Raw genomic sequence first — 13,263 nt, forward strand, 5'->3', positions numbered from 1 at the left:
TTTAGGAAAATACTCAATATTCGCAGATGGGATTATTTTTATAATCCAAGGTAATTGTTACCTAAGCCAGGGGCAGACTGTTTCAATTTAGAAGGTGCCTGGCGCGTGGCAGGGGGAGCCGGTCTGCTGGAGCTCGGCGCTCTGCTAGGCCTGCCCGCACGCGGACCCAGCCAGGGAGCGGGGGTGCAAGGGAAGGCACTCATCTCAAAGCAGGCTTTTAAGGCACCCGTGGGGGCATCTGCTCAGCACCAACTAAGGGTATTATGAAACAACTGCTAAAGGGCATCAGCCCTATTGACAGCCTGAAGCTGCCCCGGACACTAAGAATGCCTGGCCAGCCTCCAGTTGTGTGGGCTCTGCAAGCTCAAGGCCAGCTCTGACTCAGCTGCAATGGGAACCTCCAGGATGTGCCCAAGGCCTCCAGGAACACGCAGGAGTGTGCCCTCTGCTTCCTGAGGGGCCTGCTATGGCCAAGACTGCCTGGGGTGCGGCTCCCGCCCCGATCCAGGTGGGGACCTCTGCTGTCCAAGCGCAGGGCCCTCCTGGACAAGTCCTGCTGCGGACCGGGTGCAGAGCCTGGGGATTGTCGACCTCCCCCTCTGCTCTACGCTCTGCCACCATGACCCTGCGATCCCCAGGCTCTCTTCGAGTTTTGTTCCTTCCCCCTTCCACACCTCTATCCCTCCCATTGCTCCCCCACCCTGTAATCTCCCAGAGATGGGACCTTATTTGATGGGGGTAGGATACCATCCTCAGGGAACTGCTAAGCTCATTTATTCCACAAAACCATGACACCTCCCCCCAGGAAGTGACCAGACTCTCAGCTGTGCTAAGGAAACGGGAAGAAAGACAAGACAAGGCTCCAATGCCGGGGGAAATGCAGGAGGAACTAAGAGTCTAGCAGGGGAGGCAAACGTATGAACAAATAACTAAAAATACACAGTGGGAGAAGAGCTGTCCTTGAGCGAGGGAAGGATGGCCCGGGAGCACTGAGGGCAAAGAAGGGAAGGAAAGCTGCAGGGAGATGCGAGCTGGGGCTGCAAGCTGGGCTCGGTGGGGGTGGGCAGGCCAGCGCTGGCCACGGGAGGCGACCAGGTCCCTGGGGAGGCTGCAGCCCCAGTATGCGCATGGCCTTTGGCCAGTGTCCGCACAAAGCTGTATGTTAGGAAGCAGCTGATGCTTCTGGGGCCTTAAAATACCCTTGGCCACTGTGGGCAATACTGAGCTGCTTGCAGGTGGTGATAGAAGTCCAGCAGCTGACCCATTGGACGGCAGCCAACCCCTGCCTCGGAGCCCCGGTCCCGGCCATCGGTGAGGCTCTCGGCAGCAGCACGTCGCTGCTGCTCCTGTGTGGCTGGCCCGTCATCCTCCAAATCCGGCCCACACCCGGTCACCTGGTTCCCGGGCTCTGGCCACCGAACTCAATGGTGGCTTCTCAACCATGAACACCCTGGACAATGGAGGGAATCCAGTATGCCCTTCCTACCACATGCCTGGTGTTCTGCTTCCCCAAAGCTCAGTATTCCCACCTTTAAAGTGGGAGGACACGCCTGTGACTCATGGTGTCAGCCTGAGACAGGGGCGCTCACTCCCATGTCCTGCCCCTGCTTCTGCGTCTTTGCCCGGCTGCCTGTTCTCCTGCCCCACCCCTACCAGGGGCGTCCCGATGCAGCACAAGCCTCAGCCCTCGTGGGGCTCCTTGGCAGGGACTGCCAACGCCCTGCCCTTTCTCCTGCAGTCTTCCTCCCTCCCGGCTATCTCAAGTGCCACCTGCCTCTCTTGGAGTTGGCAGGGTCCCATGGCCCCACCCTGATGACCTGTGCCTCGAGCAAGGGCAGGGTCCGTCTGAGTTCTGGGTGTCCCATCCCCCAACAGGGCCTCCTGGGTAGTGCCCATGCCTGTTTGCTGAGGTGACCCTCCCCTGGGCCAGCTGTCCTCCCTTCTCTGCCCTGATGCGGGAACCCCACTCTGACATGGTAAGGGAGGAACTTGGGGAGAACACACTCTCCTTCGAGAACGCGCACACAGCAGACTCCCTGGGCTCTGTGAAGCCTAAGGAAGAAGAGCAGGTCTGGTGCATTTGTGGGAGAGGGGCCAAGAACAGGGGCTCCGGGACTGCGGACCTCTGTCACCTGCATACCCGTCCTCTGCTGTCCTGCCTGGAGAACGGGCCTACGGATGCCCAGGCTATAGGTTTGCCGTGCAGAATAAGTGAGATGAAATGGCCCAGGACAGTCTCAGCCCACAGTTAGTATCCACACGGTAACTAACTACTGGCCCTATGTTGTACAGAACAGGGTGGGTGGCTCTTGGGGTGCTCTCCCCACCTGTGATAACTGTACCTACTTCTAGGCGGTCAGGAGGGTCACACAGGCATTGTTTCAAAAGCCTCACACGTGGACAGCCAGGGGTACAATAACTATTAATAAGTATTAATTGAATGCAAGTATCATCTCATCGTATAATGACTCTTCTAAATACCCCATGAGACAAGTCATGTGACATCCACTTTTCAAATCTGGAAACGACACTCAAACTCAGGTTTTCTACGACTATTAAGCAGTCACCCACCACAGCCAGAATTTGGAGTATTTAAGGTGAGCCAGGCACTCCCCATGGATGATCTCAATTGACCCTCCCACTCCCAGTGCTAGGGGATAGGTAGAGACTTTGAGTCTTCTCTGCTACGGATGAGAAAATGGGGACTCAGAGAGGTTAAGGAACTTGCCCAGGGTCACACAGCAAGTAAGTGGTTCAAGGGACTCGAACCTGGGTCTTGCAGACACCAAGGTCTACATTTTTGTTCTACTTCCATATATAACCTATGTATACACTCTAATTATGTACCTCTTTTCTCAGTTCCTGAACCACGACAAAGAACGTCCGTGGTGCTGAGAAGAATTTCCTTCCCTAGAATTATTCAGCCTTTTTTTTTAAACACAGCATCACATATAAGTAATTTCACTTTTTTTTCTCCTCCAAGTGACTCATTTGAACACTTCAGAAACTGTGTCTTCCAGACACACAGAATGATGTCTGTTTTCTCCTTACCAGAAAATCTTAAATACTTCCATCTCTGGGGCCACGTGAGTAATTAAGAAATGAATGAATACGCCCTTGGGGTAAATTCCTTTTGAAAGATAACCAGGTGGCAAATTATTAGGCCAACTCCAGCACTGAGACGAGAAACGTGGCACTGACTTTCCAGAAGCATCCATTTGGCTTTTGAAGCCCCTAACACAAACTCCTGACTCAGGACTCAGACTACAAACTCGCCTGTAGGCCTCAAAAGGGCAACTTGCTTTTGTTGCTTCCACAAAGCAGAGTAAACAAGGTGCCTGATTCCCGCTGACTCACAAGCGAATAAGTCCGTGCTCTTGGGGGAACCTTCCCCAGCAGTCATTTTCCACACTGCCGACAAAACGAAATCAAGGGCCTGGGCGGCTCAGTCAGTTAAGCATCTGCCTTCGGCTCAGGTCATGATCCTGGGGTCCTGAGATCGAGCCCCACATTGGGCTCCCTGCTCAGCGGGGAGCCTGCTTCTCCCTTTAGCTCTGCCCCTCACGCCCCCCACATAAACAATTAAAATCTTAAAAAAAAAAAGAAAATATTACATTTCCAATTTTAACTGCATCTACAGTGTAGTTTAAAGGAAATTCTACAAAAGAAATATCGGCAGTGAACCCGGCCCCCTTTCTCCTCGCAATCTGCCGGCTTGCATCAGAACATCTGGGAGTGGGGCCCGGCCATCTGCGTTTCCACAAGCCTTCTGGGGACACCACTGTCCACTGGAGTTTGAGAACCCCGCTTCCTCTCATTCTATCCCACAAACACAATATGTTGTTGTTGTTGTTGTCGTTATTATGACTGCGTCATTTTATAGCTGAGCAAACCGAGGCCACAGAAGTTTGTCTTTTATTCAAGAAAGAGGCAAGTGACCAAATAAACTCATGTCAGATATTTATACCCAAGATGGAAGGTCTGGGTGTGCTTACCTGTGAATAAAGGAGGAAGAGGAATAAAGGAGGGGAGAAGGAGGAAGGGAACCACAAAGCCCTCTCGGGATACAGAGGGCGCACGGCCCACCCTCCTACACCTGCCACCCTGGTGGCCAGTTCACGGAGGTCTGTCCTCGGAGCTGGGCTCCCTGAGCAACTCAAGTGTCAAAGGGCAAATCACTCCATTATTCTCACTTGCATATTTACTAAAGCAAGAAAAGTTGACACATTTTTCAAACATTTCAAACAAAAATCTATTACGGTGACAGTGACCAATTTTTAGAATAGGTCCAGCAAGGGACCTTGACTCAAAATGGTCTCCTTGTATGGAAAACACACATATCATCTTTTCCCCTCAAATTTCCTAAATACCCTTCATGGGACTGGGTAGAGCCCCCTCGGGAACAGAACAGGGCATAACTGCCGCCCACGAACCTTCCCTCAGAACTTCCTCTTCTCACACACCCCAGCTGAGCTAGAAAAAATAAAACAAACAATCCCCCTTCAACACTTTCCCTCAAATATTTGCAGATAATTAATTCACTGTTAATCAGTTGCGAATGGCTCTTTGATACTTTGTAAACAGAAACAGAGCGGCTCTGGCCTCAGCAAACGGAGCCTCAGCAAATGTATTTTTCAGCGAGCAAGCGGGGTCCAGAGTCAGGAGGCTGCTCCCCGGGGAGGGCTCCCTTGCAGCCGCCCTGCCCCCCCGAGCCCGCCAAGATGCCCACATTCCAGGCAGGACCCCGGCCAGTCTCCGAGTCCCTCCACCTGCAGCAGTGCCTGCTGGTGGGACAGGGGAGCCCACCCCAGCACCTTGCCCCTCTCTCTCGGTCACACCCACTGCTCAGCGTGCGTGGAAGTCAGAGGGGTTTCCAGTGAGTCACCGCGAGCAGCTGGTGACCGAGGGACGGCATAAGCATGAGCCCTGGTTTTCTCTGCATTATATTTAGAATGACACAGAAAATCCCATCCTCTGGTGTTTCCACCTGTTTGGACGTCCCGGAAGCTCCCCCACTCTGTCTGCCCACACCTCTCCCTCGCTGGGCCCTGCCTGTGTCCTGTCTTCCTGACGGCTCCCGAAGTCTCCTGGTGGCCCTCGCTGCTTCCAACAGCCAGCCTGTCACTCCCTGCGTCAACGCCTTCGTGAGCTCCATGTATCCAGAGGGACTCATCACAGAGCCCCGAGCTTCGCAGGCCAGGGGCTGCCTGCCCCCACCCCCTGCTCCCTGGTAATGCTGCTAAACCTCAGGGTCCCATGAGTCCTTGCACTTGGACGTCTCCCTGCACACACATAAGCATGTCAGATTGGGTATCTACATTGTGCCTGTATGGTGTCTTCCACCTGAAACTGTGGTTCTTGACCTTGGCTGCACATGAGAACCACTTGGGGTGATTTCAAAAGTCTCCATACCCCAGACACATCAAAGACCTAAGAAATCCAAGGCTTTCCAGAGAGAGGGCCCAGGCGTTCATATTTTTTGAGACTCCCCAAGGATTTCAATGGGCAGTTGAGGTCCGAGCCACTGCTCTCAATGATGGGTGCCTCTCTCCACACCCTTTCTTCTCCTGGCAGGCCCCTACTCATCCCACATGACCTGGCCACCCTGCCAGCACTCTGGGCGTCGGGGAAGCCCGTGTACCTCCTCGGCACACCCGACTTACAGGCCTCCTCTGCTCCAGCCTCCACCCACATCGCTTTCAAGCTTCACTGGACCGTTGTCCCAATCTTGGCCACCAGACTCCAAGTTCCAGTGGCCACTCTGCTGGGTCCTCTCCACAAGGATGAGACCCAACAGTGCCCTGTGGATGTGGATACTCTTACGTGGATGTTTAAAACATCTCTGGTCTGGTGGGTTTGGGATCAGAAACTCCTTCCTCTGTTCAGCCAACTCTGGTGATGCCTCCCCTCTGCTCTACACGGTGGACGAGAAGGCTGTAGGGAGAGCGCGGGGCTGACACGATGACTCAGTAAGACAGTCTCCTCCAAAGGAAGGAGTTACCGCTCAGGATACTGATTACTATAATGAAGCTGAGCATGTGATAGGGGCCGCTAAATTTTTCTGGGGAAGACAGGTCGCTCCATCACCAGCACGTCAGCTCCCACGTCGGTGAATCTGTCCTTGCACAGCCCTTAACCCAGGCCTGCTGCACAACTGGGAACGTTAACCACTACTTATTGGTGCTGCTCATAATGACCTTTGCATCAAAACCTTATGAAAGGACAGAAGGATGGATGAGACAGACAGGAGGTGCTGTTATAGCCTGAAAACACGTACGGTAGAAATGGCTGGGAAACACTCCTCTCCGTGAGCAACCTGGGGTATGGTGTGCCAGAGGAGCAGATGCCTACTGACAACATCCTTTCTCCACTTCTTGCTGACAGAAGCTGCTTTGTTGGTGGCAGCAAATGCACCAGGAGCAAATGAGATTTCCCTGCCTCCCTTGCAGCTAGGGGCGGAGCCATGCGGTGCAGTGCCAGCCAAGGACGTGTGGCTGGAATACGCCGGTGAGCGTTCCTGGTATGAGCCCAGCCCCCTCCTCCGTGTTGTGCCCACATCTCCCTCTTACTGAGAACGTGAGGCTGGAGCGGCTCCCATGGGAGGAAAGCCACAAGCTAACAGCAGCTGAGCAAGACTGCAGATGGAGCTTCGGACAGCCGGGGTGGGAGAAGAAGAAAGTGTTTGTGAAGACGGTCAGTCTTCTGTCGCAGGCAAACTGCCCCTGACTGGTATGAGTGCTCTGGTGCGATGAGAATGTCTCTCTTGGCTATAGAGTCTCAGAATCCTCACCTCTAAAATGGGGTCACAATATCCATCATTAAGAGGGAGTAGAATGTACCAAAAGTGCCACTCGACCAATGGCAGGAATCTTAATTCTCATTTCTGGCGAGCTGTTCACGCCGTGCGGTCATCTCGTAAAACCCTTAAAAAGCAAAGTTAGATGAGATACTAACTGAGCACAGCTCTGTGCTTGCCAGTCTACCGGGCATGCTGGAAACCCAGCCGGACAGCTACGCCACAGAAATCTCAAGATTTCTGCAGAAACAATGAAATATTATAACGTAGTTGGACAACAAGATTTAATTTGACATCAAGTTAGTGGCTGATATATAGAAACCCGCATTTCTAGAAATCGTGTTGTAGGAACCAGCAGTGGCAGCTCCGTTTGCCTTGTAAAGCATTTGCACATCTGTCTTTGCGCCAGCCTCTCCCGGCCAGACAGAGGACCAGGCTCAGGGCAGCACTCCGGGCTCCTGGCCTTGGCATAGCTGGTCCTGCTCAGAGCCTTGGAGTCCCCCGTATGGGTACCCGGCACGGTAGGCAGTCTGCATGGTGGCTGGAGGGGGTCTGGGAGGGGGTCTGGGAGAGGGCCGGAGTGCGTGTTGGTGGGGGCGGGGAATGTTACCATGCTCTGCTGGGCCCTCTCTATGCATTATGTCACAACAATCCTGACTGTACGACAGCACTGCCTTGCCCATTTGGCGGATGAGAAAACAGAGGCTTGGAATGGTTCAATGTGGTGTCTGAGATCTCAGGTCTGGAGTCGCAGCCTAGTGGGAACTTGGACCCAGGTGCGTTTGCACCTGAGCCCACTTGCTGTCTGGCATGAAGTTTCTAGCAGCATGCCTCTGACAACGCACAGGAGTGCAGGATGACAATGGGCCTGAAAACACGGGGTTGAGGTCACACTGGCCCTGGAGAGGCCACGGGCCCTAGAACAGTCTTTCTCAGCTCTGCATTTTTAATCCTTTGTGTTCCAACTGGCCCGGTAAATGCCCAGCATTCTTCCCCTCTCTGCTATATTTGAATTGAAAGTCTATGTAGGAAAGAATGAAGCCCGCCTATGTGTCCGTATGCATTCATGCCTGGTATGGACACCGAATCATCCATATCTTATCAAGAACCTGCCGTTCTGGGTTCGAATCCCTCCTTCTCCACATGTCTCACCAAAAAGGAATAAAGCACAAATCACTAACTGCCAGGGTCCACTTCTCCAGCCTGCACGAGATCCCACGACAACGGCCCGCTCACGCGGCTTTCCCCTACTAAGTAAGCCACGGTCACTTTCATCTGTAGACGACCACCAAAGTCACACACACATTCAACCGGATTCATTTCTTGACTAAAAACCTCCCTCTGGCACTAGCCAGGAGCTTTCCAATGAGTCGCGGGAAGAAGCCGATAAATCAAGGAACGCAGAACAGGTGAACATAAACAGCCACTCTGGAACTATCTTTAGAACGTCACAGAAGGCTATGCCTCCATCTAGGTGTTATTTTGGAAACATCAAAAGGCAGGCTGTTTCTTTTCTCCTTTTACTCAAATAAGGAAGCCTTTGAAACTTGTTTTTCAAGGTTCCACAGACAAGATAAATAGGGCACAACGGGTACTCGCTGCCCCAGGTGTGGCCAAGGGGAGTTCGTAAGGAGGTGACGGACTCCAAGACTCACACACCTCCTTGAGATTCTGGCTGCAGGTGTTTGGTGTTTGCAGAGTGTGATTATTCTTTTCTTCCAGCATGGCCCTAGACTGTCCAGTTTGAAGAGGGAGGGGATGATTGCAGCAAATATTAACAGAAACAAAGACAACAGGAAGAGAAGCACTCCCATCTTGGGCTTTTACATGAGGCGCAAAGTGCCGAAGCTCATAATGACACGGTCCCCACAGTGAAAATCAGGGTAGTCCTCAAACACTGCATCTCAAACAATCTCACAAATACTGCCGGGACCATCTGCAAAGCGCTAAAGGACATCACAGCCACAATAAGAAAGAATTCAGTCAATATTCCCAGTTACGAAGATGTTTGCACACATCTGGCTTCAAAAGGACTCTTGGTAAGTCCTCATTTCCACTTCTTTATATTCAAAAAGCCCCAGCCAGGTTCTCATCCCCTGCTCCGTGTCTCTGTATTTCGCAAGGACTCCCAGGCCCTGTCATTGCCCACCTCTCCCTCTTTTCAGCAATGCCATTTAATTATCTATTTTCATATCACATAAAACAGCAGCCATGTGGCTGGATCTGAGCCGGGACGATAGCGTGCCACGCTGAAGCTACGGAGAAATCACCGTGTTCAGTCACAGGGACACTTCATTCTTAAAGACTGTTAGGCAAGGGAAGGTCTAAATCGGGGGCCTTCCGAGCCATGAAGAATGTCACCAAAACGATGAAGGGATGACATGTGGGCTTAGACAATAAACACTGCATTTTGATGGTTATTGTGGATTTTGTTAAAGGACAAAGAATCAAAGAATCGGCCTGGGGATGTGTGTGCGTGTGTGTGTGTGTGTGTGTATATGCGTGTGCGTGGGTGTGGGTGTGTGTCTGTGTGTGTTTGGCGTTTTCTTGTGACCAATATGGCGTTTGAGACTTTTCCTATTCTCCTGGTGTGAAATGCTTTGTAAGAGTCTTGTGGTGAAAGGGGTTGAACTGTACTGTCGCCGACTACACCACAGCCATCTGAAGTCCCTTGGGAGAAAACCGGGGCCGTTTTGCACAGAAAGTGCTTTATAAATGCAAGAGAGGATTCCTTGGCCTGGGGCGAGTTCTTGTATAAACAGATTCTGGCTTTGGTTTTTTTCAGTTGAGATTTCTAATCAGCCTGCATTCAATCCCAGACTCAACAGAAACTGCTGGTCAGACATATTTTTTTGTTTACATAACTACATTTTTTTTTTTTACTCAGAAACATCCCATGGACAGCGTCTTTTCCCAGTGTCACCGCAGGAATCACAGGAGAATAACAGAGCAGGAGGGATGAGGAAGGTGGGGTGACAGAAAGGGGGTCCCCCAAACGGTCAGGCGCCGGCCAGCAGTATGGGCCCTGTGCCCTGGGGGGTACTCACCATGGTCGTGGGCGAACACCAGCAGCCCCAGCCCCGCCAGCATCTGAGCCAGCTCGTCATAGCGACCACAGTGCTCCCCGGCTCCATGAGACACAAAGATGAGGGCCCTGCAGGGGTGAAAGGGAGCGGGTTAGGAAGGCGAGAGAGCACGGAGCGCGGCTTGAGCAATACAGAGCTTTCAGGACACCAGCAACGAGGGCAAGACCAAATCGTGGGTGAGCCGGCCCTCAGCCCACCAGGACACGCCGTGGTCGTGGCCACAGTGGTCCTCAGACAGGTCGAAGTGGACCCTAGGTCTCTGGCCGAGGGAGCCAGGAGAAGGCAGCCTCAGCTTCCGGCCACGTGTGAGCCACAGAGGCTGTGGGCCTCGAGGGGCTCCAGCCTCTGGGCCAAACTGGAGGATGAGTCAAGCCGACAGGAGAGACCACGCCAGGAAGGGACAGCAGGTCCTGAAGGGGGTGCTGGAGCCCTGAATCCATCCAGCCTGACCTGAAGCCCGTGCTCCCCCCGCCCCCCCTTCTGTTGTGCTGTTTTTGTCCCTCGTAAAGAGAAGAGCCCTAACTGACATCCGGCTCTTTGCATTTGTGTGGGGGGGACGGTTTACTTCCCCGGGTTGCTGAATTCGCCTCACCTGTGCGCCTCGGATTCTCGGCCCCCTGGCTCCAGCTGGCACCCCCCCCCCGACCTTGAGCCTCCGGCAGCCTCTGCTAAGTCTCTCTCCTCAGGGCTGTTGACCCAGGGGCGACAGCGGCTCTCTGCCTACCTCCACCCCCAGTTACAACCTTCTCGAGGCAAAGACTCTGTCTCCGCCCTTTCTTTAGTAGCTAGCAGGGTTTTGAGCCTGGTGGAGATTCCGAAGGAAGGAAGGTCGAGAGGTTTTACAGGAAACAGCTATCTTTTACACCTTAGATCTGTGCAGGAGAAGCCCAGGGATCCAGAAGCAGAGCTTGGCTGGGCACTCAGTCACCCCAGAAAACCTCCAGTGTGGCGGGGCAGCTCTGGGACCCGAACAGTGGCACCGCCACGCCGCGGCTCGCCCCAGCTTCGGCACGAGCCAGAGCCAGCTGCGCGTGGTGGGGGTTAATGAAGGAGCATTCAGATTCTCAGACAGACAGTTGTCAAGACTCCTATTCTTGGCATAAGACCCACGGGATGCTAGATTCCCCTTCGGGCAAAGAGGGAATGCTGTGAGCAACACCCATCCAATTTCTGCCAATAATGAGAGGAGGGAGGAGGGGTGGAAGAGGGAAGAGGGGGAGAAGGGAGAAGGGGAGAACCACAGCTGCCATTTTCCTGAGCATTCACAACGCATCGCTTCCTCTGTTAACTCCACATACGAGATCTCTAACCCTTACCATCATCCTAGGCTTTGTTTTCTTGACAGCTGAGAATGAAAATCAGAGAAGTTAAGTTTGTGGCCCAAGTCGCACAGCAAGTTGGTAATATGTAGATCTGAGCATGTCACTGCCGGCTTTCGGGCCTCCAGAGAGCCACCAGTGGGCTCGGAATACAAGTCATCCTGTCCCTTGCCTGCCTCGCCACTCCTCCTTCTGCACCCCCGCCCCCCAGCTTACCTCCCTGTCCTCACGAGGGGCTTCCTGCCATGCTCGGGCAGCACCTGGTTCTTCCTGCCTCAGGGCCTTTGGCCTTGCCAGCCTTCTCTCTCTGAGTGCTCTCCACCCAGATCTCCCATGGCTGCTGGTCATGCCCTGGTCTCAGCACTGACATCACCTCAAAGAGGCCTCTCCTCCACCCCACCTAGGGTGGCCTCCCCCACTTGGGTTTCTGACCGGCACTGGCCCCTCGCCACACAGCACACTTGGCCGTCACTTGCACTGGTTGGTAACTGTCCACCACGGCGTGCCGTTGTTTTGCCATCACTGGCTTGCTCAGTTCCTGGCTCTCTCCTCTTCAACGTCAGCTCAAGAGGCCGGGAGCCTCGTCCACCTTGCTGCTGGCAGAACCCCAGTGCCGTATCCCAGCCTACTGGCCCTCAACAGGGACGGGCAAATTGTGACAGGAGCGAACACCTCATTCAGAAGCCTGTGTCCTTTCTATGGCTCCTCTCCCAGGCTGTGCAGGGGCAGAAGCGTGCCTGTTTGTTCCGCCATGCTTATGCATTTTATTCTTTGAGCAGCGCACTAAATACCAGCATTGACCTCATTTGCCTCTGGTATGTGTCCTCTCTACCCTTTCCCTAAAAACAGAAGAGACTTGTTTCACACCCACTTCGCTGCTTCCTGGAATGCCCAGCCACCTGTCCCAGAACAGACATCCATCCGGGCAGATCCCCCTTGCCCGCCTGACACTCCTGGGGTTGACTGATGGGTTTTTCTCTCAGCTACTGAGGATTATGCCAGAACCTCTAAACAGTCAACTCCCATTTGCAAAAGGGGCAGGGCTTCCAGAAAGGATGGCACGAGCACTTTAACATCCTCTGGGAATGCGGCAGCTGCTGCATTAATTCAGCCCGCAGTTAATGCAGACGAGCAAGTGCTCCAGCCGGGTCAGGCTGCAGTCAGCCTCTCGCCGCGGTCAGGGTCCCGCTAGGTGGAAGAGCCCTGCAGGGTCTCACTTTGTGCCCGAAGGAGCGGCGCAGGGCATGCCATTATGCCTGGACTCGCTTGTTAATAGAATCTACCCCCGAGACATGCTGTGGAAAAATACTTGGCCTCTGACTCTACAGAAATTTCTTCCAATCCAGTGGTTCTCAACCTTGCCTACAACTTGAAATCTCCTGGAGAGCTTTCAGCAAAGCCGAGGCTGGGTCCCACCCCCGGAAGAACCTCTGGGTTTAATTGGTCCGGGGTGGGAAAAGCTCTTCAGGGGTTCTGGTGCACAGCACTGCTCTCATCGCAGCATGGGGCCTGGGCTAGACTACTGCTCAGATGCCACGTGGAACTCACCCGGGGCAATAATGCAGCCATTCTGTCCTGGGGACGCACAGGCACTTGGAGCCACTCCTCTCCCCAGGGAACATGCTGGGTAAACCACAGTTTCTATCTGTAGAGATGCAGACGCTTCCAGAGATTGCTGCTGCCTTCCCTTTGGAAAGGAAGCCGACTGGCACGGCTGCCCCCACAGCAGGGAGCAGAGGCTTCCGTGGGCCTTCTCGGCATGGGTGAGGCAGCACCTGCTGGCTCAGCCCCTCCCTCACACCCCCGTCCCGAGCCAGACCAGCCATCTCAGCAGACACCTGGTCTTGAGCTGCCCCTGTGCTAAGTGGGGTTCTCCTTAGTTTGTGCATTTGGCTTGTGCCCGGGCCCCAGTTCTGATCAGTCAGTCTCTCCTCCCCCTCCCCGCACGTACGTGTTCCCTGGACCCGAGTCTTTGTTTTGTAGGATCTGTCTGGCAAAGTGAACATCAAACCACATTACTCCTCTGCCTTGAACCCTTCAGAGACTTCTCGCCGCAAGAGAA

General features: G+C 53.7%; 1 protein-coding gene across 3 annotated transcripts in view; it reads right to left on the minus strand.

The window, feature by feature from the left end:
- Positions 1-13,263, minus strand: part of MGLL (monoglyceride lipase) — a 112,608-nt gene that overhangs the window by 60,899 nt on the left and 38,446 nt on the right. For all 3 annotated transcript variants that reach the window (XM_087866724.1, XM_087866725.1, XM_045812293.2), the window contains exon 3: positions 9,844-9,950. In XM_087866724.1, the coding sequence (XP_087722850.1) occupies positions 9,844-9,950 (107 nt within the window). The remainder of the gene's footprint in view (positions 1-9,843; positions 9,951-13,263) is intronic.

This window comes from Ursus americanus, chromosome 14 (genome assembly GCF_024610735.1).
Source record: "Ursus americanus isolate L20-20 chromosome 14, mUrsAme1.1.p, whole genome shotgun sequence".
In the NCBI taxonomy this organism is placed as follows: domain Eukaryota; kingdom Metazoa; phylum Chordata; class Mammalia; order Carnivora; family Ursidae; genus Ursus; species Ursus americanus.